This window comes from Zymoseptoria tritici, chromosome 8, assembly GCF_000219625.1.
Source record: "Zymoseptoria tritici IPO323 chromosome 8, whole genome shotgun sequence".
NCBI lineage: Eukaryota > Fungi > Ascomycota > Dothideomycetes > Mycosphaerellales > Mycosphaerellaceae > Zymoseptoria > Zymoseptoria tritici.
Window position 1 is genome coordinate 745,708 of NC_018211.1, and position 26,772 is coordinate 772,479.

The 26,772-nt window shown below is 53.4% G+C and overlaps 9 protein-coding genes across 9 annotated transcripts; 4 read left to right on the forward strand and 5 right to left on the reverse strand.

Annotated features, from left to right (window-relative positions):
- Positions 1-199: 199 nt before the first annotated feature.
- On the reverse strand, positions 200-1,711 carry MYCGRDRAFT_74546 (uncharacterized protein; the record flags this gene model as incomplete). Its single annotated transcript, XM_003850415.1, has 2 exons — positions 200-1,079; positions 1,128-1,711. 2 exons carry the CDS (start codon positions 1,709-1,711, stop codon positions 200-202), a joined length of 1,464 nt encoding a protein of 487 aa, XP_003850463.1.
- A 917-nt stretch (positions 1,712-2,628) lies between these two features.
- Positions 2,629-4,055, forward strand: MYCGRDRAFT_95020 (uncharacterized protein; the record flags this gene model as incomplete). The annotated part of the gene is made up of 3 exons (XM_003849906.1): positions 2,629-2,655; positions 2,986-3,841; positions 3,901-4,055. 3 exons carry the CDS (start codon positions 2,629-2,631, stop codon positions 4,053-4,055), a joined length of 1,038 nt encoding a protein of 345 aa, XP_003849954.1.
- A 3,097-nt stretch (positions 4,056-7,152) lies between these two features.
- On the reverse strand, positions 7,153-8,917 carry MYCGRDRAFT_95021 (uncharacterized protein; the record flags this gene model as incomplete). Its single annotated transcript, XM_003850414.1, has 4 exons — positions 7,153-8,177; positions 8,274-8,304; positions 8,383-8,655; positions 8,810-8,917. 4 exons carry the CDS (start codon positions 8,915-8,917, stop codon positions 7,153-7,155), a joined length of 1,437 nt encoding a protein of 478 aa, XP_003850462.1.
- A 1,191-nt stretch (positions 8,918-10,108) lies between these two features.
- Positions 10,109-11,298, reverse strand: MYCGRDRAFT_95022 (uncharacterized protein; the record flags this gene model as incomplete). The annotated part of the gene is made up of 3 exons (XM_003850413.1): positions 10,109-10,394; positions 10,747-10,898; positions 11,113-11,298. 3 exons carry the CDS (start codon positions 11,296-11,298, stop codon positions 10,109-10,111), a joined length of 624 nt encoding a protein of 207 aa, XP_003850461.1.
- A 2,336-nt stretch (positions 11,299-13,634) lies between these two features.
- Positions 13,635-15,905, forward strand: MgSte12 (transcription factor, STE-like protein; the record flags this gene model as incomplete). The annotated part of the gene is made up of 3 exons (XM_003849907.1): positions 13,635-13,746; positions 13,809-13,908; positions 13,964-15,905. The coding sequence occupies 3 exons, from the start codon at positions 13,635-13,637 to the stop codon at positions 15,903-15,905; spliced, it is 2,154 nt and encodes a 717-aa protein (XP_003849955.1).
- Positions 15,906-18,513: 2,608 nt separating this feature from the next.
- MYCGRDRAFT_95024 (uncharacterized protein) lies at positions 18,514-19,341 on the forward strand (the record flags this gene model as incomplete). The annotated part of the gene is made up of 1 exon (XM_003849908.1): positions 18,514-19,341. One exon carries the CDS (start codon positions 18,514-18,516, stop codon positions 19,339-19,341), a length of 828 nt encoding a protein of 275 aa, XP_003849956.1.
- A 1,843-nt stretch (positions 19,342-21,184) lies between these two features.
- Positions 21,185-22,963, reverse strand: MYCGRDRAFT_46277 (uncharacterized protein; the record flags this gene model as incomplete). Its single annotated transcript, XM_003850412.1, has 1 exon — positions 21,185-22,963. One exon carries the CDS (start codon positions 22,961-22,963, stop codon positions 21,185-21,187), a length of 1,779 nt encoding a protein of 592 aa, XP_003850460.1.
- A 299-nt stretch (positions 22,964-23,262) lies between these two features.
- On the forward strand, positions 23,263-24,365 carry MYCGRDRAFT_74552 (uncharacterized protein; the record flags this gene model as incomplete). Its single annotated transcript, XM_003849909.1, has 1 exon — positions 23,263-24,365. One exon carries the CDS (start codon positions 23,505-23,507, stop codon positions 24,363-24,365), a length of 861 nt encoding a protein of 286 aa, XP_003849957.1.
- Positions 24,366-24,620: 255 nt separating this feature from the next.
- NFA2401 (nucleosome assembly protein NAP-1) lies at positions 24,621-26,698 on the reverse strand (the record flags this gene model as incomplete). Its single annotated transcript, XM_003850411.1, has 5 exons — positions 24,621-25,192; positions 25,249-25,568; positions 25,621-26,334; positions 26,403-26,482; positions 26,545-26,698. The coding sequence occupies 5 exons, from the start codon at positions 26,589-26,591 to the stop codon at positions 25,142-25,144; spliced, it is 1,212 nt and encodes a 403-aa protein (XP_003850459.1).
- Between the last annotated feature and the right edge of the window lie 74 nt (positions 26,699-26,772).

Sequence of the window (26,772 nt, forward strand, 5' to 3'; positions counted from 1 at the left end):
GGTAGGAAATTGGGGCCGAGGATGTTTCACAGTGAGACAAGAGAAGATGTTGGATGACGATGATGGTGGCCATATCGACGAGAGGAGGAGGGTCGTATCAAAGTCGTCAGATACGTTGTACTATACAAGTGAAGTGGGTATGGCCAGATGCAAAGGACTCATTCGCGACAGTATCGCAAGCCCACGCCGAAACCCATCCTCACGCAATGCCCTCTGGCTCTCGACTCCAGCCCCACTGGAATTGCATCTCGCTCCGCCTAGCTTCCGTACTGCAGCCCGTATCCTTCTCGATTGCCTCCAGTAGTTCCAGCACGATGGTCCTCTCCTCGTCTGCTTCCAGACAAGCGCCCGCGATGCCCAAGGGCAGCAACATCTCCACCCTGATAGCAGGATGAGGCCGACCTAGCGCGATGCCGATGATCTCATGTGCATGCGCAATGGCTTCTGTGGACACTTCGCGATACGCTTTCAGTCGGCTAACCTGGCCTGTTTGATCCTCCAAAGGACGATGTAGTAGAAGCTGTATGCGCGCAAAGTGGTACAGCTGAAGGGCCGCGGCACACACGTCGATGCTGAAGAAGACTTCTGTGAGAGGCGAGCGAGCGCCGCTACTGCTTCGACGTGGATGGCGAATCGTAGCGCAAGGCTGATAGGTTGCGGGCAGATTGCCGTACCAGTGATCTAGTTGGCGAGTGAGCGTCTTCCACTGTTCTTGCCGCACGCTTGGCTTCTCATCGGTATTGGCGAGGTAGTTCATAACTTTCAGCACAAGCCAAAGGAGCGTGTGCGCGACAAGTTCGGCTAGGTCGCGGCTATGTGAGGGATCGTTTCGGACGTAGTCCGTGGATTTGTAGAGCTCGCCTGATTCGGAAATCTCGAGACCGCAAGAATTCCATAAGCCGACGTCGTCTGTGTCGAGTAGGGTCGCCTGATGATTGATGTAGGCTGCTTGGTAGTCTGCCCGTGCGAAGTTCCAAAATGAAGCGAGTCGTCCAACGGTAAGAGATGGTGTTATTTGATTCTGTACTTGTTGAGCTGGAGTTACGGCTGTGAGTAGAGACTTCAGCCCGACGAGATGCCTAGTGCTGTTAGAATATGCAGATTGAAGTGAAGCTCGGAGAACTTACTGTATCCATCCTGCATCAAAATTGTCCAAGGACTCGTATAGTGAGAACAGCGACACTGCGACCAGGAGGTCGTCAGAGTTTGCCATGGACAAAGCCATCTGTGTATTTGGAGTCGACGGCTGTTCCAGACTCCCAGATACTGCTTGCAAATATTGTCGTGAGAAGGCGATGGCCTTGTCGTAATAATTGGCGGCCTTGTAATACCAGTCCACTTCCACATTATCGTCCAAGACCTCCATCGCGGACGGCCTTTGAGCCTGGAGGCCAACAAATGGTTTGGCGCCCTTGACTCGACCGAGCTGTTTCGCCGCAACTGCTGCTATCGCGTTGCGAAGTAGGGCGTCCCGCAATGCTTTGAGTGGTACAAGATGTGTGAAGTGCTTGTCCTTATCGAACAAATCCATCCACGGCCCGAGACATTCAGTGAAATGTCTGACCAGAAATGCCATCTCGTGGTCTCTCTCATGTGTAATCAACGCACTCGTCTGCAGTTGCGAGTCCGGATTCCAGAGATTGCTATCCGAAAAGATTCCAGTCGAGCCTAGTGCCGTAGATAATGGTGTCACGGAAGCGGTGTTGCCCATGAGGTACCCACTTTGGTCCACCTCGTCCACTATGTTAGGAATGTTCGGTATGAATCCGCAGGTATTTCCGGCGAGTGAGTAGTACTTTTCGGGCTCAAGATCGAACCACTCCGGGTCGTAAGTCTGATCCTTCCAAAGGATGTCCAGCATCGCATCGTCCGGGACCGGGAATAGTATGGGATCATTCATCAGCATTGGCTCCACCGGAGGTACCAGTGGTGGTTCTTGTGTGAAGGCATCGCCAGAGGGCAGAGCGGCCGGACTGGACTGTTCCAGTTTTGGTCTCAGGAGACCTCCGGGAGGCTGAGATACATGCGCGGTCTCGCTTGAGGGGACGTTTTGGGGTGTCGTGACGAGAGATGGACCTGCTGAAGCTGGACCTGTTGATGGAGGCTATCCGCTGGTCAGCACAGTTGACATTCATGATTGCGAATTCAAGCTCACATTCGCGAAGTTCTGATCGCTACTTGATGGTCGTTCGTTGGTAGCTTGATACTTCTTTCGAAGTGTGATACCTTCGTCGACAAACTTCCTCTTCTTGTCATAACCTGGGCATGGCTTTCCCAGCTTCTCGCAACGGAGACATGCTGGCAGGCGTTTGTCGCACTAAAAGACAGCTGTAAGCAACGTGCATTTCCATCGACGAACTCATCGAGAGGACAGAATACAATGCTAACCTTCACGCGGCGTTCTCTACACCTGTCACAGGCTCTCTCCGTGGTCCCCTCAGCCATCCACTTTACGTATATGTGCAAGGCGAGGTCGCGGACTCGAAGTTTGGTCTTGGCCGAGGCCTCCCAGGCAGATTTGGGGGTTTCAGACCGGAGAAATAGAGCACGTCGTTCGAGCAATGAAAGACAGGTTTCGTGCCATTGATTTCGCAGAGATCGAGTGCGAGTAGTGGATGTTGGTGCAGGATGCAGCCAAAGAAAGAGGAGCCGATGGTAACGCTATATCTGCTATCTATAGTCCTCCGTACCTTAGAAAGGCCTGCTCGGGTGAGTAAGCGAGTGACGACCGCATCTCTGGTCTGGTCTCGCCTCCCAAGCGACACGGTCGTGACATCAACTTATCTCGCCCGTGCGACTTCTGGACGTCAACAGCACAGGGCCTTTCGCATCTACCTTACGCAGATCAGGCTTAGTCGCAGCAAAGAGACAAAGCCTGCAAACTCAACAGACATGCTCAAGTGAAGCGGCAATCATGAAGATTCAAAGGGCAAGGCGTTCCCAATCACAATATACGAATGAGCTGACTGACCACTCCATCTCCAGCTTTTCATTTATCCCGTCAAGTCCCTCCGGCCGGTCGAAGTGACAGCCGCGGAGATCACCAACGAAGGCCTGCGGTTCGATCGACAGTATGTCCTCGTCAAGCCGCCCAGCGAGGAGACCGCGGGACTGGCAGAGCACATCACCATCAAGAATCACTTTGAACTAGGCCTCTTCCACACCATGATCGATAAGGGCTGGTCTAAGTTGACCATCACGCACGCTCAGTCCGAGGAGAACCCTACCATTACTTTGCCACTCTCCCCATCTCCGGTCAGCCTGTTCAACGCGGAAGTCTACCAGGTCAGCATCTTCGGCACTAAAGCACCTGGAATTGACATGGGCGAAGAAGTCTCCAAATTCTTCTCCTTCCATCTGGGAAAGGAAGTCAGATTACTCTACATCGGAGGAACCGGGCAACGCGAGATCCCCGGAGCAGTCTTCATGCCCAAACACAAGTATCGAGCTCTGTCGATTGCAGTCGACGACAAACTCCAACCGCAGAGAATCCGCTTCGCCGATGCTGCTCCTCTGTTGATCACGTCGACTGCCTCTGAGAACGAGGCGAGAAGGAGACTCCCTCCCTCCGGCCGCGGCGAGGACGTCATCGTGCGGTTCCGACCAAACATACATGTGGACGTCGGCGACGAGCAGCAACCTTTCGATGAAGATAGCTGGGACATGCTGAAGATCAGATCCATAGCTGACCAAGCGCAAGAAGTCTCCGTGCGGTGTCTATTCAGGACGGTTCGTTGCTTGTCGCTGAATGTGGATCTGGCAAAGGGCGCGATGATAAACACGAATCGTCAATTGTACGGTCTACTGGCGAGAGATCGGAGAGTAAACGAGCTCTTCCCACGTATGTCCCAATCACGCAACTGTGTCTGTATCATTTCTTTGAGCTAACACTTAGACCAGACAAACCTGTCTTCGGCCAATACGCTTGCGCCGGACCGAGCGGAGCCGTCCTCAGAGTTGGCGACGATGTGGAGGTCACTTCACGAAATAGCGAACCCATCACACCGGCGAGTCCTGGGTCACCCATTACTCCCATACCGAACGGCCCGGATTGATCAAACAGAACAACAACGAAAGCCCGCATTCGACTGTGCGAGGTTGCCTAAGTCGCACAGCTGCAGTCGAGGTTCGACCAATACCCATCCGCCATGCACGAATCTGTGACACGACCTGTGTCCGACGTCTGCTGGTTTGCGCCCGTGCTATCACCCACGCTATACGGAGAGCGGCATCGAAGACAGAGACACAAGTCTGGCAGGATCGTGCTTTTCGGCACTTCGCTACTTCTAGCCTAATCCGGAAGTACAACAGCGAGCTCGGCAGAATGTCCAATCTCCGCGACGATGCCCCAGCAATGACGATGTTTCATTGCTAGCAGAAGGAGGAAGGACCGTACTTAGTCAGTCACGGCTGTTGTACGATCATTTAAGTCGTGCCCCGATGCCGTGCCGACTTCATGGCAGGATCGAGCGCGGCCAAGCTTCACTGGGGAAAATGTGCCATGTCATGATGGCACAATACCTCTCGCGTCTAGTCTCAGAAGCACAGACCACTCTCAGCCAGCGAGCACTAACCTCTTCGAGCGCCTCGCCTGAGAGGGTCTGAGGGCCTAAGCCGGATTTTGGGAGATGCAGCGCAGCACGCGACAGCGCAACAACAACGACCTTTTTTAAAAATCCGGCACTGTAACTTTGTAAAGCCGAGTCTTACGATTCGAACGGCGTATCGCATAGAAAATTTAAGTGTGTTTTGCGTGCCCTAATAGAGCTCGCATTTTCCTATTTTTCGCCTAACAAATTAGAATTCCGAAGAATTTGCGCGAGCTCTATTACAGCTTTCGTTTAGCGTCGGATTTAAATAATTAATACACTGTTCGAATCGCAAGACTCGGCTCTACAAAGTTACAGTGCCGGATTTTTAATAACTAGTTTCGTTATTGCGTTCTCGTGTTTAGGGCCGAAACGATGCTGCGCTTTATTAAGGTGTAAATTCCATACTAATGCTGCGCTCTATCTCCCAAATTCGGCGTTCGGACCCTCAGACCACGAACAGTAGGCGTCGAAACCGCGCTAACTGGGCGTGGACTGAGGAACTGAGACTATCTCGCGTCAGGACAGGACCCTTCTGTGAGAGGTAAGCATGTTTGGGTACCGTCAGTGCTGGTATTCAGAAGTCTACTGCGACTCCATAGCAGCCTGACGATTGTGTCAAGATGCCATACAGACCCTTGATTGTTGGACCATTCTTCATGGCTTGACTTTCGAACTTTTCAAGACAGTCCATTCGACTCGATTCGCGATACCGTCCAGGTCTTGGACACACGAACTTGCTCTGCTACGGGCCGCGAGAAAGATCGAATGTCTGGAGGTTGTATCGGATTCGATCGAGATGCAAGATCCAAAAATGCTCCCTAGCGAGATGGACAGGTCTTTTGTGTAGGAAGGAGAGAATGTATAAGTGCCAGAGCTGAGCCTCCTCGTTCTTTCCATTACCAGTCTTTACATTGACTCGTTTTCAAAATATGCCTGGCTTCAACCGGTTCACTTGCAGAACAGGCTTGACGACAATGGCGATAGCAACATGTTCACCGACGCATTTCAGCGAAAGGGGCCTTATGCACGGAGGCAGCGACGGCAAGCACTTATATTCACGGGCGTAATAGATCTCAGCTCTCCCATGCACGAGGTCAAGGATATCTCACGACGCTCCTATTCACTACATCCACCAAGAAGGAAGAGGTCATATATACCCAACGCATCTGTTTATCCTTTCGACTTCTTCCACACAACGCCCGCAACACAAGCACTCTTCCCAAGCTATCCAACCACAACATCTACGAAACAATCCCGACAGCGAATCATACCGATCTACCACCACAAGCACAATGTCATACCCAGGTCGCCAGCTCCCTCCCCTCGGAGGATCACCTTTCTACAACCAATCCGCCCTCCCACCTCAGTTCGGCGGCAACTGGCTCGCACGAGGCGGTGCACCCCAACAAGGCTTCCAGAATCCCTGGGACGCAAGGGCTTTTGACAGGAATATGGGCACTTGGAGGATGAACCAGTATGGTCAGGCACCGCAGTTCGGCAACGCCTATTCCTCCCCATATGGAGATGACCTCAGACTGCCGCCGATGTGGAGGCCTTACTGAGGAGGGACAGAGGAAGTGGGTGGCAGTGAGGGGAAGAAGGGAGGCAGGAACTGAGATGAAAAAAGGAGATCTGTAGCGTTTGAATGAACCATTCTTTGGAAATATGACTTCCCTCATATGCTGGAGCGATTCCGTTGAAGTCATTCGATCAGTACAGTCCCTAATTGACGACACCACAATGCGTCGCTGTTGTATACTCGAATCTAAACCGAACTCGTGTGCAAGAGATACTAGCACTCCGACCGCTGACGTCCGACGAAAACGACGCAGTCTCATACATTTTTGACGCAGTTACTGTGGCTACAAATCCTTCGTAAGCATACGATCGTCAGAACTGCACTTGATCGAACATACTGATCGCAGAGACCCCAGTGACAACCTCCGCTTCCACACGTAACGGTGTAACGATCATTCTGCCCCCAATCCCTTGCCACAAACGTAGTTTGCTCCGATATCTTCTGGCGGGCACTGGTCCTTGAGACTGCCGCTCTGGCTGGGTCGGCGGCTGGGAAGACCAGAGCAGGACCAGCCGAGAAGAGGGCGAAGGCGAGGGTGTATGGCTTCATGGCTAATGTTGGAATCGTCGAAGGAATTCTTGGAGTAGCTTGGGACACGGAAGTTGGGTTGCATGTGAGTTTTGCATGATGTCTGAAGTCGAGGTCAGAGAAGAGTAAGAATGGGGCTTCATGATTTCGTCAATGTTCCTCTGCATGTCGATGTCCGAGGCATCGTGGCAGCTTGCGAGCCTGCACTTGGAAGGTCGAGCAACGGGCTTGAGTAGGCGAAGATCTCCTCTCGGATATAGATGCCAAGTAGGATGGTTGCTTGCGTCTCCTTGCCGATGGCCGATTTCGTTTGCAGTTGACCAATGATGCCGCGGTGAAGTGCTATCCATAATCGAGGAGGATATGCAGCCGTGGTCTGTTCAACGCCATGTTCTGTATTCCATGCCTTCGAACCACCACTTCACAAGCAGCATTCCACCTCCTGCATTCGCCTCACGTATTCTCACTCGTACTAGCAGCCGGCGTAAACGGCTCCGCAATCCTCATCCTCGCCCACTCCAAATACGGATGCCACGCCGCCCCGACCTCATTCGCCACCGCCTCAATTAGCCTCTTCGCAATACCATCCAAAATAAACAATCCTCGATGTTGCAAATGCAGCGGAACGCTATAATTTCCTAGAACCACCAAAGCCAGGGGATCCCGCTGTTTCAGCATGGTCAGGAACTCTGATTGGCACATCACCGGCCATGCGAGGATAGCACCACGATTGCGATCTTCCGGGAGAGGAGTCAGGGTACTCGCCAGACCGAAGATGGCGCTGAAGTAGGCATTGCGCTGGGTGATGAGGTTTGAATTGTCCTCGCCGGGTTTCGCTTCGCAAACGCGCTCGGCGCAGGTGAGGAGGGCTTCGAGGGATTCCCGCGTGCCGTCGTCGAAGCCGGAGAGGCTGTTGACGGTGGGTTCCAGGGGCGTCATGATGGCGCCGAACTCGCCGGCTTTGAGGGTGTCCAGAGCTTGGAAGGCGACTGCTGTTGCGCCAATGACGGAATCAAAGGCTTCGTTGAAGCGGGTGACGAGGGATTCGGATTCATCTGTTTCGGAGTCTTGGAGCATGGCGTAGCAGATTAGAGTGAGAATTACGGAGAAGGCGAAGAGGGCGTGGCAGTTTTCGTCGTTGATTGCTTGGAGGAGAGGGATGTATAGGGTCAAGGCTTGCTGTTGGTGGTATCTCGCGACGGTGAGGAGGCTATCGCGTTCATGTTGGTCGTCGGTCAGATAGCGACGGTGGAGAGCTGCGAAGGCGAGGATGCCGTGGAGGAGGAAAGGGTATCTGAATGCCAGACGAGGAGTGAAGACCTGCCATAGCCAGTGCTGTCTCGGTTCGCTGGCCACGACGGTATAGGTAGAGACTGTCCAGTGATGCATCAATTCCACGTCGAGGTCGTTCGGTGAAGGCAGTATCGACGGGCTTCCAGGATGTGAGGCATTCGAGTATGTACATGTCCGGTTCCCGCCTAGACAAGCGTGTCAGTATGGGTTTCCTGTCTTCATTTGGAGGCAGCATTACGTGTGCAATTCTGGCATACTGGTTTCGCAAGGTCACATCGGACTTTTCTGTGTTTGCACGTATTGCATCCTAGTCTGCATCAAGTGAAGTAGCAATCAGCATGGATGCTCGGGAAAAGATGCATTAAAATCCCGGTGGTCGCGCATACATACCGCGTCTTCGTATGCGGCCGCCGTGAGGGGCCTTTCTTCTCGGCCTCCATCTCGCTTGACTCGACGAAGCTCGCCGCGCTTCTCCACCGCCAGAGCCGAGATCACCGCATGCGCCTGGATGTGGGCTCGATTCGAGGCGATGTCGTCTAGATACGAGATGCGCCGGCTGAACTCGGAAGCTCGGATACAACGAGAGGATACCCTTGCCAATTCGATGGATGTCCGTCGCGCGGGAGCAAATGCCAATGTGTATTGCGAAGCGAAGAATCGGCTCTGAATTGCCGTGATCGTCGTGAACAACAGTGTTTTTCGATGTGTTTCTTTTAGCCTCTGGGTGATGTTGATGAAGAGATCGTGTTTTTGCTCGTACCGCCGGGTTTACCCGCTACCGCGCTACGAGAAGGATTTCAAGACTTGCACAACAAACCACGGTCTCCGACGACATCACTCCCTCTTCACCATCGTCCATTGTCCGTGGGTACCCGAACCAGCCGAATGCATCGTCGGCAATGTCAAGATACGCCGCTGGACGCATTCTGGAAAGCTGTCTCTGCTGCCATTAGATGAGTTGACCTGGAGAATAGGACTGGAGCGGGGGAGCAAACAGTCTGCGATGCTGCAGGCAGCTCCGTATGAGCGGCCGTGAAGCGCAAGATGGCTTTCCACGACGAAAGGGGTGACCGGCGTTGCGATGACACACGAAAACTGAAGCACGAATTATGCGATCAGACTACTTTCGCCGCCCCTGTCTTGTCCACGACTAAACATCGATCACCACAAAGTAAGGACTGTATAGCCAGGTCCGATAGAATCAATGCAGTCACGCTACACGCGCCATCAAAGCTCAGTCAGAGCAAACGACTCCCACCCCAGCCATCGCCGATACTTCATCCACAACCCGAGCTAATGGCGAAAGAAGTCCACACTCACCAGCACAGCCCTCTAGCCAAGCTCTCCCTACTCCATCGACGGCAGCGAACATGCCCGTCAGGACGCCTCGTACCTCCGTCAACGCACTTCAGAATCAAAGCCAACAATCAGAAACCAAGAACCACAACCTCCAAGGCATCTCCCCACAACTCAACTAAGCACCGCACAACAAGCAACATGAGTTCTCCCCACGTAAGCCTCACCGCGCTCGGCCGGTTGTCACCGGCAGTGTTTGCGATCTAGATCGTTGTGACGAGGATGTGTCCATTGAAAGTGAAAGGTAGGGAGATCCCTGCTCGGAAGGATTGATCCGAAGGTGATGTCTGTCGGATGGGATGGGATAGCATGGGGACCACGAGTGTGAAAGTGGGAGGTGAGAGGGGATTAGGTGATGAGATGGGAAGGAAGAAGGGAAAGTGGACTTGGTCTACTAGGCCGCGAGGATGCCTGTTGCAAGTGAAGGACTTGGATAGAGACAGAGTCGTGCTGCGATAATGCAGAGATCTCCTGTTTCGGATGCATGCATAGAACATTCAACTTGGAGAATCATGTACTGACCGCGGGGAAGTCGTCTACAGCGATGCCCAGCACGACGGAGGTAGAAATCTCGACCACGGCGATTTCTGGCCTGGACTCTTCAGCATCCTTCGACATGTCAGTATGTCAGTGGTTGGGAATCGTCGTTGTCAATGATGAGCTCGAGTCGAGAGTCTGTCCTATGCTAGGCTATAACACATCGAGATTGCGCACGCTGTGGGGAGCGATAGAGCGAGGTTTATTGCTCTCCACACTCGATTCATACATCTCGAGAGGAAGAGTGTAGCTTACTCGCTGAGAGAGGGCTGAGAGATCTAGACCGGGAGTGCATGGCTCGTGTAAGCTCCACGAGTGTGGAATCGATCGATCCAGATTTGCATTGACCGGAGAGCATTCGTGCTGCTTGGTAATGTACGATGCAGCATGGTACCAGTACCGGCACACCGGAGATACAATGGTTCGTAATCACGGTGCTGGGAACATCGTAGCAGAAATCGTGCACTGCCTCATTCTCGCTCATCATCGCTCTAAAGATCGGAATGACCCTGTCAGCATTGTTCTCAGGCATGCCTTGTTACTTGACCGGCGAGGAGAAAGACGTCACGTCTCAATAACAACCAAACTGCAAAACAAGGAGAAGCTCGGACCTCTGAAACCTCTTCCTCCACATTCGCGGCGCCTTTGCACTGATTCGAAACATGGACACGTGATCGAGCGAGCTAGCGCAGGCACCGACGACGATCGGGTGGGTTGTTTTAGTCGTGCATAGCTTGGCTTGTATAGACGTGGTTGGCAGTTCATAGTTGTAGTCTGTGGGAATAGTCAGGTCTCTGTTGACTAGATCTTCGATGAGATGGTAAATGGCGCAATGAACACAAGTCAGTCTCGAGCACGGACGAGGACTGTGCAGTCGGTGCAGTGGGGTCGTGGAGGGTGATGCTTGACAGCTGGATGGCTTGTCGCTGATGCTGGTCTGCACCGGCAAAGGTGGGGTAGATGGGAGAAGTGATGGTAGTTGAGTCGGGTGAGGTGTCTTGCTCGCGGGAGCTCTGGAGATGTGATGTCAACGGCAGAGAACTTTTCAGTGGTCTGCGCGAGGAGGAAGCTCTGTGAGGATGAGGTCCTGCTTGTGCACTTGTACGCATGAGCGTGCCATTGGCAGCTCTGTGATGATCGACAACCACGGATGATAGGGCCAAGAGGAGTAATTGCTCAATTCCCCATCGGGCACCGTGCAAAGTCCAGAAGCATCGATGCACATACCAACTCGAGTAGCCGCATGCATTGATCAAGCTCCCGAGCGAAGCGACCAACCCAGTCCGCGAGCACGGAAGGATTCATGACAGCAGCATGGCTCTCTCTCGTGACCTGTCGTGATCGTCTGGATCGGGAGCGCCCGGCGGCGGGTACCCGTCGTTTTTGAAACGTCAAGTTGGCTGGGAAGAGCATTGTGGAGGTTCACCTGTCCGCCGGACCGGGTTCCTTGTGGCGGAGACTGAGAGGGATGTTGAGATTGCTGTTGGGCTTGGAGGCTTGATGCATTCCATCCCAGTGATAGCTGGAAGTTATCGTATGCTGGTGTGTTGATCAGTGGCGGATGTTAGTACTGGTTGTTCATGGCAATCTCAAAGTCATCCGATATAGACAGCATCTGCAGGCTGTCCAAATCAGGGTACTCGTAGATCCACTGCAAATTTCTCGTCTCCTAGAGTTAGCAAGCTAGTGTCACGTTATAGGTCTTCTGAAGAAGTATAGGAGTTTCGAGACGTGGATGGTTATGCACGACATAGTGGGGCGCTGCCTGTCGGTTCTTGCAAGTGTCGTGTTTGGGAGGATCCTCCGATGGCGAATGGGTAGATCTGAGGCAGCCAGACATGTTTCAAAGAGCGCGAGCGATCGCCTTTTCGGGATAGACCTTGTAGAGACTTTCGACATGGACGTGGTTGTGGCGGTATTGCCGTGGCGGATCGCATCTGCAAGCCATCGCAAGCAGTATCCACAGATCCATATCGCTGTTGAAATGTGGGGCATTGTGTTACTCGTCATGGAGTCGAGACGTTCGCTGCTCTTGCGGCCTTCTTTTGGATATTCCTTGTTGCTGTTGGCATGTATGTTCGGGTGAAGTGGGTGAAGTCCCGGCAGCGTAATGGCTTAACGGCGTCGCCCTATAGTGGGAGAGGTGCATGGGGGAGCTTGGAAGCGTGCTGCTGCCCATGACACGACAAGATTTGGTTGGTGTCATGCAGCGTCGTCGTCGAGAAGTCAATGCAAGAGATGCAGCATCTAGCGTGGTTGATGGGCTATCGGCGAACAACATTAATGATTTCACCATACCGGCCAAGTAACGACCAAGACATTGTCGTGAAGTTGTTGGACCAAGAAGGTAGCTGGGACGGGAAGATGCAAAGCTTGAGCTCAGGCCACCAGGCCACCGAGGCTGAAACATGCGCCTCAGGAATGTCCGTCCGTGCCTTGCATTTGTGCCTGTAAGATCGACAGTTGACTCCGCCACGAGCGAGGCTCGTGTCATGTCGGATGTTGTCAAGGTCGGCATTGAGAGTGTAGTAGTGTTCTGTCGCACGGGGAGACGCCTGGTCGACTGTCAGCGGATATGCGATCATGCGGTGCGTACTGCCAGCGAGTCTCGACCCTGGCATGGGGAGTGTTCTGTATGGCTCCCCGAACCCGGCAGGCATGTTGATGGCGCTGCTGGCGAGGTCGTACAGAATATGCACATGTTCAACGCCATGCGATCTATGGGGCATGTTCGGAGATTTGACTCGGAAGTGAAGCGACTGAGTGACTGGCTTCTCACATCATCGAAGAGTGGTGATCGGGCGGGTTCGATCCGCGTCGACCTTCCGCGAGTCGTGTGAAGACAGACTGGGATTAGCGACTGAGCACGCACAAGACCAAGAGGGAGCGCCGGGACGCCGGCCGCTGACTCTTGAGTGGCTCTGTGGGTGAATGTGACGATGAGATGGTGGGCTGCGGGCTGGGCTGGATTGAGATAGCGCCATCATTCCCCGGCCGGGCGCATCGCCGGACCGCTGTCGATGAGGTCTACGGTAGAAAGTGGGAAGTTGGATGCACTGCACTGGGAGGGAGGAAGAACTAGACCCATCACCCACCCGGCGAGATGCACAAGCAGGAACAGACAGCACAAGCAGGAACAGACAAGCACGGCACGACGCGGGCGGCTAACTGCCCGGTCGACCAAAGAGTTGCCCTCCCGGCATAATCCCCGTCAGCCAATCCCGTCGGTGCATTCTGGGATTAGACTTGGATCGGGCTGGCTTAGAACTAGCGGGCTGCGCTTGGGTGTGTTTCATCAGGTCCTGGCCCTCTTGCTGCTGTTTCGCCGTTTCACACCTCGCACCTGCCTCACGTTCTTCTACCCAAGCCAGCCCTCCCACCCTTCTAGAGCTGCTTCGGTCCATAGCTTCGTCTCACTTCTTCACCTCACCTCTTCTTCGCCATTCATCCTCCATCCCCTTCATCACCACCGCACAGAGGCTGGACCTCGTTCCAAACTTCCACTTCTCACACCGACTAGAGCCGGGCCTCGTCTTTTCAGCCTTCCTTTCACCCCCCGATCCTCCAGAAACCGCCGACGACCCTCGCAACGACCTGGCTGTCGCTGCATCTCTGCGCATACCCGTCTCGCTCTAGGGCGAAGATCCCCTGCACCCGCTGTGCCTCGCGACGACGATACCTCTCCCGCGACCGACGCGACGACCTCCACGCAGCCACCCATCATGTATCCCGCTCACCAACACTCGCACATGCCACCACCGCAGCCACGATCCGTGCAGCCCGAAACATTCCTCCTGGACCAGGATGCACAGCAGAGCTTGCCTCAAGATTCAGTGGTCGCGCTGCAGCAGGTGGACAATCGTACGTTGGAGTCGGAAATGCCAGCGTGAGGAGGAGCGATCGGCTAACGCGCATACCTGCAGTGAAATACTTTCTCATATCTGCTCCTGTGGACTGGAGACAAGACTCGTACTGCAGGAGATTTCTCTTGCCAACCGGCGAATACGTGTCTTGCGTGTTATGGTGTGTCCACCAGCTCTGGAATCCTGTGCGACACGAATGCTAACATTGCATGCAGGAACAATCTCTTCCACATCTCCGGGACCGACATTGTCCGATGCTTGTCGTTCCGTTTCCAGGCTTTCGGCCGACCCGTCAAGAACTCGAAAAAGTTTGAGGAGGGTATCTTCTCCGACCTGCGAAACCTGAAATCTGGCACCGATGCCTCGTTGGAAGAGCCCAAGAGCCCGTTCCTGGACTTCCTCTACAAGAACAACTGCATTCGCACGCAAAAGAAGCAGAAAGTGTTCTACTGGTACAGCGTTCCCCATGACCGCCTTTTCCTGGACGCCCTTGAGCGCGATCTCAAGCGAGAAAAGATGGGACAGGAAGCCACCACTGTCGCCGTCAGCGAACCCGCGCTGTCCTTCGAATTCGACTCCTCTCAGTCGCTCTTTGAGCAGCTCACCAAGGCGCAACAGAACAACCAATCGACTTTCAACGGCCAGCCACCATCCATGCCTCAATCACACTCCACATCGCCAGTCCTCCGCGCCGTTGATTCGATGCCACCACCCACCATGATCCCACAGCAGATGCCAGCCACCTCGATGCCACAGCAGATGAACCAGCACAGTATGCCACCACCACAGCACAGTATGCAAGCCATGCACGACGACTCGATGAATCACGTCTCAACCTACTCCCAGATGGCGATGCCGCCAATGCCCTCTCAGATCCAGAAGACCCGTGAGCAGTCACTCGGACCAGTTTTCGACCGAAATGGAATTCCACTCGCGCAGGCAGGGAACCGACACAGCTCAATGCCTGCTTATATGGAGTACTCACCTGCACCGTCATTCGTGTCGTCGCACTTTGAGGACTACAGCCAGCGCGGGTTGTCCTTTGAGCCTTTGACACCACCTCAGGGCACCGTTGGCATGCCATCAGAGGCTACTTACATCGCCAATGAGGATACCGGATTGTACGCCGCGATGCCAGACCCTGGCATGCAACAATCTTTCAACCCGTTGATGTCGATGCAATCAAACCTGCAGAATGGCCAGTACCAGAACATGCAACGATCGTATCAACAACCTCAACCCGTTTACTCCGTTCTCGAAGGCTCACCAACCTACAAACAGCGTCGACGACGATCATCCTTGACTGGAGCCAACGGCATTCCCGTCAGCTCGGCCGGTGGGATGCAACTGAACACACACGCGGTTCACAAACCAAGTGATCTTCGCCGATCCGTGTCAGCATCTGTCGGTCCCGACGGTCAAGAACTGTCGTACAACGACTCTCCCGCCAGTCTTCACACCAACCAGCAACATCAAGGTCAGCTCATGGGCGAGCACAAGGAACTCGCAGACCTCTCCCGTCACAGCACACCACAACACGCCGTTGAAGGCGCCATGGATGACTCCCGCGCCCACCAACAGACAATGATGAACAACGTCCAAACCGAAGACTTTGCCCAATACAACAACCCCAATTCCGGCCACGACTATCGCCAACCTCACCAACTTCACCCCAACGCCATCCGCACAAACGGCGTATTTCGCCGCGCTCGCAGCGCCACCGTCAGCGATTCACCATATGCCCAAAAAGCCCACTCCTGTCCGATCCCCATGTGCGGCCGTCTGTTCAAGCGCCTAGAGCACCTGAAGCGCCACGTTCGCACGCACACCCAGGAACGACCATACATTTGCACACTATGCAACAAGGCCTTCTCCCGCTCGGACAACCTGGCTCAACATCGTCGCACGCACGAGACGAGCGCTGATGGCTCCGCACCAAGCGAGGAGGAGATGGAGGAGGAAAGGGACGCGATGCAGGAGGATACTAATGGTAACAACGGCGACCTGGACGACTCGGCGTACCAGGTCATAGCGGGTATGTCGACTGGTGTTGACATGCCGGGTTTGCCGACGCACGTCGATATGAGGAGTCTGAGTGGACACGACGGTATGGGCATCGCGCCGCAGATGGTCACAACGGGAGACTACCACCACTGAGCAGTGAGCAGTGAGCACTGATTGATGATGAGAGGAGATTTTGAAAGAAACCCAGAAAATCAAAAGCGTCAAGACAGACGAATGGAGAAAACGGAACAGAAAGATGATGGGAGGGTTATTTTGCATGGAACGTCACGCAGCGACGGCGAATTGAGTTGGGGAGTTTATTTGTCCGCGAGAGAGATTGAAAGAGGTTGTTTACTTTGTCTGTTTTGGCCTTCTACCATACCCCCGTTTTTAACCACCACAAATCCAATGGATTTTCAAAAAGCACTCAAGCGCACTTTTTTTGCTATTCGTGTTGCAAGTGATCATGTCTGGTTGTGTGCTTGCAATACAAGTACCGTCAAAAACTTCACCCCTTTCTTCTGCTGAATTCTCCCGTCTGTCGGGCAAAGTCCGGATCCCTTTCTTCATCATCGGCATGCCGTTATTACCGCGCGGCTTGTGTCGTTGAGTTGGGGGCGGGATAACGCTGCTTTGTGTCGGGCCAGGGATTGCTGGTCTTAACGGATTTGACTGGAAAACAGGGAAGAATCTTGCTTGCCAGTGCTTGATCGTGCTGACTGACTGACGCGTGGAGGATCTCGTAGGCCACTTTTTGCAGATGAGGATACCTTGCGATCGATCGGGTGGGGGCGGAGAGAGGAGAGAGGAGAGGTTTGACATGCGCAACACTACATTGATCGTTGAGAAGGATGGGTTGATGGCTGTGGTGAGTTCGGAGGGAGAGATGTACAGTCGGATTGACGGTGCTACTGCTTGGTTGGGAGCTGACTGCAACGCTCACTTGCTACTCTCAACTCAGCGATTCCTGTCCGTCGGTTGTGGTGGAGATGGAACTTCTCGGTCCGGTGCTTGTACATATCGAAGACTCGTATGCAAAGTCGACTGACGAGGTAGATGGATGTCCAAAAAGTTGGATGTTTCGGTCTCGCTCGCTCGGAGATCTCGGGCCGCTGGACATGGTTGTGGTTGAATGGTTGGGGGCGGGATTGGTTCGCCATCATCCTTGTTTTTGCTTGCTTGAAGTTGTTGACGACGGACATGGGCAGGAGGGAAGGATGGATTTGGCGATGGGCATACCTCGTAGCTTCTTGACTCTTGACTGATCGGCGAGTCTAAGGTAGACATGCAGGTCGAGCTGATGGATCTTTTGTCGATGGACGCATCGACTCGCGCTGGGCTGGGCTTCGTTGTTGGTGAGTTGCTTTCATGGTCTCTGCTGGTGATTCGCCTCTGTTTTCTTGGTCTCCTGCTGGCTACCAGGTCCAGCTCTTCGATCACGTCCAGGCCAGAAGTCCAACGACAACGGGAACAAACCCATTCTCATTCGACTCCCGTCCGTGAACTCAAGCTCATCACCACCCATTGTACTTACGTAAATCCCAACCAGATCCTCATGCACGACATCACGCTTTCCTCTTGACTCTGGCCCCAAGTTCCTCCAACACGAGAAGTTGACAGTATACGGATCCCGGATAAGGGACCCCTGACTTCACCCACCATCAAAGTACGCAGTCGACCAAAACCTTGCACGATCTAGATCGCAAAAACAGCCGACTCCACCGAAGCTGCAAGGCTTATCGATGAACTCATGTTGCTTGTTATGCGGTGCTTATGCGATCTTGATCCGAACTCCCTGCTGGCGACTTCTTGCTAGGGATCGTAGTAGGAGTTTTGAGAGCTTGAGAGGATCTGGAGTGCGGAGGTGGTGTTTCAGGATTTTGGCATGACTGAGCTATGGTGCATATACTGTCGTTGATGAGATGCTCGCTGTACTTGACTTGGGAGTGGTGTTGTGGGTGAGTCGAGATTTTCTTTCTGGCCGTGATTCTGGATTTTGTGGTCCTGAGTGAGGAAGACGAATAGCGACGACGAGATTGGCCGGAGAAGAGGGATGATGGTCGCGAGAGACTTGTTGCTCGCTCAGACTTGGAAAGCGATGGTCGGATTGAGTTGTCCTTTGCTCGCAGAGTTACGACCTGGACGAGTCCCGCTCTCATTCTGCTGCCCTACACTCTTCTGTCTGCTGTGTCTCCTTTGCATGACCTCTCTCCTCGAGTGTTGAGTGTGTGCCTACTGTGTTATTTCGCCGGCCTGTATCTTTCGATTGCGACGCTGGTAAGAAAAAAATGGGCATCGACGATATGTTGTACGGAGCTCAGTAACAGCGGCCGAGGATCGTTCATTGCTCGGAGTTAGAGGGGACGATTGTTGTGGTGGGCATTTGCTCGCTATGACTTTGAGCTTGGGCGAGTCTCACTGCTCTCTGTTACCTTCTCTCCGCGAGAAACGATCTCGATTTTCCGTACGGTCTCTTTCGGCCGAGCTTTGCAGTTCACTCACATCATGTTGGCACTCACTCCGTTACAAGAAGCCATGCGAATGCTGGCCACGCCCTTCTGGATGAGCAAAGATTGTTCTCTCGCCATGTTTGCATTAGCAAGCAGATTTCCATCGAATTCGAACATCGCGATGGCTCTAGCAGCAGGCTTTGTTGTATAAAGCAAACAGAGCGCGTACAACGACGCAGTAGCGTGCCGATGTGCGAATTCCCTCGGTCCTGACAGTCTTCACTCATATCGCAGAGTTGCATCTTCAGGTCATGTCAGCGCCCCCGCCCCCGCCACCGCCGGCTCCACCTCGATGGCAGTGCAAAATATGCTGGGAAGACGACGTGGACGACAAGACTTTCATCGTAAATGATCCAATGTGCAAAGACTGTATCCGGGTCCACGCCTTCGAGCGAGCTCTCAAACTGGAAAACAAGTTCCCACCGCAGTGGGAAGGAGAGCTTGTTGATATGGACGACTTTCGACACCTCCCCGATGACGACTACATGCGGAGATACGAGAGGCGGGTGTTCGAGTTGTCTTTCCCGGTTCCCGAACGAATCTACTGCGGTCATCCAGATCGAGGACGCCCGGAGCCAGCATTCTTCATCGGCCAAAGACAGCCAGATACTGACCAAGTCTGTCATCGATGCTCCATCTGTGGACAGTACGCATGCATGACTTGTGGAAAGATCGTCACCGAGAATGGCGGAGGGCAAGAGGAGAAGATCCAACATGATTGCAACCCTCATGCCGAAGAGGAGTTTCAGGCTCAATCATTGTCTAGTGTGGAAATCGGCGTCCAATACCAAGAGTGTCCGAATGTCAATTGCCAGCGACCACTGAACAAAGATGGAGGCTGTAACGAGGTCGCCTGTGAATGCGGTACACACTACTGCTACACATGCGGCGTGGAGCTGCAGCCTCCTTATGCCGACCACTGGGACTGGTACGGCGGTGGGTGTCAGCAGTCCGGCCCGAGGAGAAGACGTTCCTCCGAAGAAGTGTCTTTTGACGATGGGCGATCAGGAGTACTCCCGCAGACGATTCTTCAAGTTGCAGGGGGAGCACCAGCGGCCTGGCATTCCGCCGCCACCTGAGCGAATGTACCCCACGCTCGAGCAGATCGCCAGTGTCACCGACAGTTTGGCCACTTTTACAACAGATGATACTGAGGATGAGGCGTTCCTTGTCTTCCAAAGAATGCTTTGAGATCGCGGGTTAAGCAAGTCTGGCCGATCGGTGCGGAGTGTCTGAGAGCGAAATGTTTCCGAATTGGTCGCAGGATGCAGTAGAATGTCGAAGAGAAAAGACTTGAGAAGTCTGTAGGGCATCTAGCCGCAGTAGCAAAGCACGTAAAGAGGTCCACATCGCAGTCCACGTACAACAACTCTCACTCGAAGCACTCCATCCATGAATTGTATGCCGTTATTGATCATCCCACCGGATCGATGCGAGTCAATGAATGCTCAGACAATACGACAACGCTGCTCAAGCTCCCGCAAGCCCTTAGACATTGAGGTCATCGTTGTAGATTGAAGCGAATCTTGTAGACAGCCAGAGACCACTCTAGTAGCGACCAGCCGGCAAATGTTTGCGTCGTCGAACGTTCTTGGTCGATCTTTTGGAAGGAAGCCATAGTTTCAGCATACTTTGTAGGTAGCAAACTGGCAAATGGAGCGACTACAAGATTGCAGCTCTTTGCTCGATGTGCAAAATAATCGCACTGACTCTTTCTGCACAACTCCCACCGAAGTCTCCAAATCGAAGCATGTCTTCACGCTCGCCCACTCCTCCTCCGTTGTGCGACATGTGCGAGTCATCCGAGGAAGAAGCCCGAGACGGAGCCCTGATTGGACAGTTCAAGTATTGTGCTGATTGTATTCGAGACCTCTTCACAAGTGCTCTCCAAGATCCAGAAGCCATTCCGGGCCCAGCATGCGATACAGATCAGAAGTTGCTGGACATTGACGACTACTCTCGCTTTTTCGACGACATATTCGTGGAGAGGTACAAGCAACAAGCGTCGGAGTGGGAGTGTTCTGACCAGGATCGAATCTATTGCAGTCATCCCGACAAAGTTGATCTCGACACAACGCGCTCAAAGTTCATGGGCGAGAGAGAGCAGCGCAATGATCGACTCTGCCGGAGATGCTCGATCTGCGGACAGTTTGTGTGCATGGCGTGTGGGAAGCTCGTCGGTGAAGACATCGGAGGCGACAAGGACGGTGCCGGAGGAGAAGACGTAGAACAGATCATCGACCACGACTGCAATCCTCGCGCCGAGAAGGAGTCCATGGCCAAAGCTCTCGAAGGCTTGGTGGCAGGCCTCGACTTTCAAGAATGCCCATCTTGCCGGCGGCGCGGCTGGCTTGATGATGATGGAGAGTGCCAGCACGTTACTTGCAATTGCGGGACGCATTTCTGCTATGCTGATGGCGGGGACCTTGACGAGGACGGATATCACTTCAATCATCGGCACTGCAACCAGTGCTCGCGTCCAGAAAGACAGGAATCCTCTGACGACTCCGACGTCGAATATTACGAGATGGATGGGCATCGATTTCGCAACGGAGTGTGGGATCCGTGAGCAGTCCGGCAATGATGCTCAAGGCAGTTGGTGGTGCCGTGAGCGAGGCGGCGTTTGGAAACACCGATGAGCTATCAACTGGCAGCCAGTCATGCGGTGATTGATATACCAGAGGCTCATTTGAGGTATTGCAAGGCATTGTTGGTTCCGTGGAAAGGCACAAAGGCGAGAGCTGTGTGCATTGGCAGAAATAGCGCTCTGATGTCGATAAACCTCCAGGTACGGTAGTCGAGCAGGGTTCGAAGTCCAGTAGCCAGTATGATACCAGGTGCGTAATTCTTCCGCCTCTCGCTTGGTCCTCGCTCCCCTTCTCACCGGCCATGAATCATGAATGCGCTCGTGAGGTTCTCCACTCATTTCTTGATTCCAACAATGACCAGATTCCTCGGGCTCATCGCGTAGTCGAACACAGCGTCCACCCACGCCTCCTCCACTTCATCCTGCTCTTTCAACCACAGCCATCGATCAACCACAATCGCCGCTTCAATGACGCCCGCCGAAAAGGCCATCAAGCTCCAAATGACGCTCAGATCCTTCTTCCCACTTGCATACGCCACTTCATACTTCTCGATCTCATCCTCTGTCACTTCGTGCTTCATCTTCGTGAACAATTCTCCTCTTGTCGGATCGTCGACAAGCTTTTCCAAGGCGCCTCGAACGTATGAAGCAAATGAGCTGTAGCACATTTTACGCAAAGATCCGATGACGATGGGTGTGCCTCCACTTGAATGACCTGCCGGGCTGGCGCCGCCAACACACTCCGCTGCGGGTGGTCCGACGATCCCGCGGTCAAGGAAAATTCGTTGTAATAGTGCTCGGTAAAAGTGTCGAGTAAAGAACGATTCGCTGTCGGCCGGTCCCCAGTTCCCTGGCGCTTGAACAGCCATCATACGTGATGTGATGTTGAGTCTGACGCCCTTGTTTGCAGTATCGTCTTTACCTTCTCGATAGTAGTCGCAGAAACGTTGTGACATGGGAAAGCCATTCGGGTCTTGCGCTTCCGCAAGTGTTGATACTCGCGGATTGGCTTGGGGTCGAAGCTCAGGTAGTTTATAGGTCGCAGGTCCGAGACGTTCCGTGACCAGATTGTAGCAGCAGCCGACCATCGCTACGCACTTGACTGATGGATTGAGTAATAGAGAGCGGAGACCGTGGTGTACCAGGTTCCCACACGAGTGTAGGGACATGACCATGAGATTCTGTTCCTCGTCTGACTCTGGAATTTGAGCGATGACTTCGGACAGATTGCCATCTTGTATTCGGTGGTCGACGTATGTGATCTTGCCACTGCCTGCGCTCGGCAGTTCGACTGCAGGAGCTTTGATCTCGTCTCCATCAAGCTCTGTTTCGAGTGGCGATGTCGGTAGTGCGACTTCTTCGACTGGCTTCCCTTCAACCACAATCCCGGTCTCGCGAAACGCCTTCTTGTTCCGCATGATCATCTTCTTCTTGGCAAGCTTTGCAAAGACATCGAATTCTCGCGCGCGATCTGCGTTCGCTTGCCGGCTTTCGATCGCTACGATTTTCTTGTTGTACGGCTCGCTTGCTAATGCTCGGCCAAGGTAGTTCTGGCCGGAGCCGAAGTCAACGAGATGAGACAGCTCTTCGCCTTTCGTCTCCGTATACGTGGAACTCAGTGTGTCGAGATATGATGCAAAGAGTCCGACCTCATGGACTTTCTTGACGTTCATACCAACTGCAACGTTCCGAGAAAGCTTTTGCGCCGGACTGTGCTTGATGGTACGATTTCGAGAGCATTGTGTTCCTCCAGGTTGTCGGTTGAGCAAATGCTTCCTCACAACTCGAATGTAGTCCAGAAGACTATCTGGAGGAAGAGGTCCACTGCGCCACGTCGTTGATTGTCCACCTTCTGTTTCGAATTGAGATAAATCCACACGCATAAGAAGGTCCAAGATGTCCATCACATCGTGCTGATCGAAGAAATCTCTCCATTCTTGAGGAAGGATCCGAGGATATAGCCGAGGCGTGCTTGTGAAGAAGTCAAGAATGTGTACGCCTCCACAAAGTGTCCGTAGCAAGTCGTGGGTTCCAACGAATTCCAGGAGTGAGTTCACATATTCTCCTGGACTTGTGAAATATTCCAAGTATGGAAGAGGTTGTTCTGGGCCCATTGTGGCTGTTGTATGGCGAAGCTTCCGTTCTACGATTGGAAGCACTGAGTATCATGCATTGCGGAAGACTGATCTTTGATTTGGAGGAAACAATCGTTTTCCGCGAGTATGGAAGTTTTACCTTTAGGTGACCAAATGCCCGAAGCCCAAGTTTCTGGCCTGCGGGCATTGTGTTGTGATGCCTGAGGCACAACAATCCAGCTCAAAGCTGCAGAATTTAATTGCTACAACAATTGAGGTCTACCTTATCTCATGGGAGTGCTTGGCCTTACATCAGCTAGCGTGCTGCATTCAACAGCCAATCAGACCATTTCAACAGACGACACTTCGACGCCCGATACGAAAAAGTTACGACGTGAATCTGAACCTCATTCCTGTCTTCTTCAGCACGAGCGGCCAAAGTCCGGTGCAAGGAGAAAAACTATGGAAGCCACAATTTGGACCATTGGGACCTGGATCTGGCTCGAAAAGGAGATCAAAAAGCCACAGGATACCTGAAGAAATTACAACCTCCAACAACACCTCCAAAGATCCTATAGAAATGGCACCAACGAAGACAAAAGCACTGCAATCTGGCCGTCCGCCAACGATCAAACGTCCAGCAGCCTCTCTCTCCTCTTCCGTCACTCAAAAGATCATAGTCTCCTTCCATCAACTCCAAAAACAGCTCGCCCAAGCGATCCAGCAAAACAACGAACCAACAATCACCCACCTCGAATCCCAAATCGCCAACCTTGGCGGTCTAAAAGCCTACCAAACCGCCTCAATCCAAGGCCAAGCCTCCGACCGCGGCGGCGACTCCTCCCTCATCCTCATGGTCTGGCTCTCACCCTTCAAGTCCTCCCTCAAGTCCCTCGCAGCCACCAAGACACCACTTCGTATGCTCGAAGTCGGCGCCCTGTCCACTAAAAACGCCTGCTCCCGCTCTGCGATATTCGACATCGAGCGGATCGATCTGAATTCCCAAAGTCCGGGCATCACGCAGCAGGACTTTATGCTTCGCCCGCTTCCCGTTTCGGAGGACGAGAAATTCGACATCATTTCCCTTTCTCTGGTCTTGAATTTCGTGCCCTCTGCTTCAGGTCGAGGGGATATGCTGCGTCGCACAACGGCTTTCCTGCGTCGGACGTCGAGTGTAACGGAAGTAGCGGCCACCCTCTTCCTCGTCTTACCGGCTAGCTGTGTCCTTAATGCGAGGTACTGCTCAGAGGAGAAATTGACGCTGATCATGGCGAGTTTGGGATATGTGCTGTTGCAGAGGAAGCAGACGGCGAAGTTGGTTTACTATTTGTGGCAGTGGAGGGATGATCCGGCGGTGGAGGAGGAACAGAGGTTTAAAAAAGTCAAGGTCAGGGATGGGCCCGGGATGAATAACTTTTGTGTGGAGCTTGTGCCTCCTTGAGTGCGAAGAGAGGATGCATGCACGGAAACATCTCTGCTCTCTGGTCTCGCTCGAAGCACGACAGCATGGAGCATATTCAGATCCGCCAACGCAGTCATCAGCGCGTCTGGACTATCATCATTCGAGGCCCGAAGACGCCTCGGGCGATACCACTCCTGAGCTTCTGACCGGAGCAGGTTGTGGCGCGGACTCCACTATCAGGCTCAATGATTTGATAACAAGACGTGAGAGTTGGAGAGCATGAAAAGACAAGGACATGAGAATGTGGCTGCGCATTTGGTTGTCAAGCAATTCACTATCTGCATCCGATCCATATGTATGCTCAAGCCATGCCCTGAAGCCAAGAACACGACGCCGCAGATAAGCCGCCTCGTCCCAGTTGGCGCCACTTATGGCGAACGCTTCATGCTCGCTCGCTCAGGATCGGCCATAATCGGAGGATTAGGGATCGGAAGAATCACAAAGGAATGCAGCAGCAGGTAAGGCAGCAAACGCCGCAAAGACACAAAACGCCGATCGCATGCAATTATTTTGTTGTTGATGGGGTCGTAAGGAGCGTGATCTCGTCGCCATCGGGAGGGAGTGTGTCTGTACAGAGGACGAGCATTTGGCAGCCGTCATGATGTATGCAGGAAGGACTGAGACCTGGTGAAGTCCTGCCTTCGAGATCAAGAATCGGGTGCAGTGGCGTAGACTGTCATTCAGCAGAGTGCGAGTGCAACACTGCGCTTTGATACCCGAAGCTGCGCTCTTGGTGGTCAATCAAATGTCCTCGCCTAGCTTTGCTTGCACTCGGCGGTCTCCTGCTTGGGTCTTGAGCCGTCCTCCTACTTGAATGTTAGTCAATATTCTGATCAGAATGTGCCAATCAAGCAAGACTGACCTCGTCATCGTCCTCATCCTCGTCGTCCTCGTCGCGCTCATCGTCATCATCATCCTCATCGTCCTCGTCCTCGAAATCGTCCTCATCGAAGTCGTCGAGGCCCTGCTCGAATTGCAGAGCTTCGCCGGTGAACCAGTCGATTGCTCGTGGGATGAGCTTCTCCTTGATGTCCTCACCGAGCTGGTAGTCAAGCTCGAGCTTGGCCTCGATGTCCTCGTCGATCTCGTCATCATCGTCCTCTGGTGGTGCGGCGGGGTTGAAGAAGTCGAAGAATGATGGCGTAGGGATGGTCTTCTTGACAATGCGGGTCTGCTTGGTGTCTGCTTCGTTGTCAGTATGGATATTCACGGCGATAAATGTGATTCAACGCACTCTTGTTCCTCTGCTTCTTGCTCTCAATCTTAACAGTCAAATCCTGACCGGCCTTCCAGTCAATCTTATCACCCTCAGCGTGGTCGTAGATGAAGTCACCACCGTATCCGTTCTCCTCCTGGTAGAAGTAGGTCTTGTTCAAGATCTTGTTGGAGAAGAATGAGTTCTCGGAGAACTCAAAGATCAGACGGAAACCAGGGCGGTCAAGGTACTCCATGCGGATGTCGGTGAGGAATTTGAGAGCCTCCTCATCGCGGTCGGTGATGGTCTCGGCGAGGGAAGAGTTCTTCATCGCGGACAGCCAGAACTCTGGAATACCCTTGAGGTCGGCGGCAGAAGCATCCTTATCAGCCTCCGCCTTTGCGGCCTCGGCCTCCTCATCGTCTTCTTCGTCCTCCTCACCGGCCTCAATCTCAGCCTCAGTTGGCTCAGCGGCACCATTGACAATGGCGGCACGCTTCTCGTAAAGTGGGGTGAACTTGGCGAAGAAGCGCTTCTCGAGTTGAAGGACCTCCTCTTGAAACTCAGCCTCGAGCTTGGAGTGCTCCTTCTGGACACCCTTGAGACCGGCAACGCGTTTTCGGACGGGAGCGGGGAGGGACTCGACGTATCCGGAAGATTTTCCAACAAGGCCTTGGAGCTTGTTCTGCATCATTGACACGAGACGTGGGTTTTGCGCGAAGATGGACGCGGCGGCGGCACGGTCGAGTTCCTCTGTAAAAGACTCATCAGTCTTTGTGTCCTTATCCAAACTTCTCCACCTTGTCTCGCGTCTTCCTTACCTTCGTTGATGCTGCTCATGCCGGGCGCAGCGGCGTGAGATGAGATTGGCGCAGCATTTGCTGGAGTGTTCTGCGGTGTTCTGTTGACCATGGTGTTAGTCGTGCTGTGCAAACAATGTGAAATCGAGGGAAAAGCGCGTACGGAGCGGTCTGCGCCTGGCTTCTATTGTTGCGGATGGGTTCCGACATGATGGCGGTGGTTGAGATGTGGTGAGTCAACGATCGACAGCGACGTGTCCTAGTCGCGGATGATTGTTGGGTCGGGTGAGTTCGTCGAGAGAAGTGTTGATTCCGTTGTGAGGCGTTGAGAGAAACTGGACGTGGATGAAAATTGAGGGCCGGAGCAAGTTGCACCCCACCTAGTTCTACC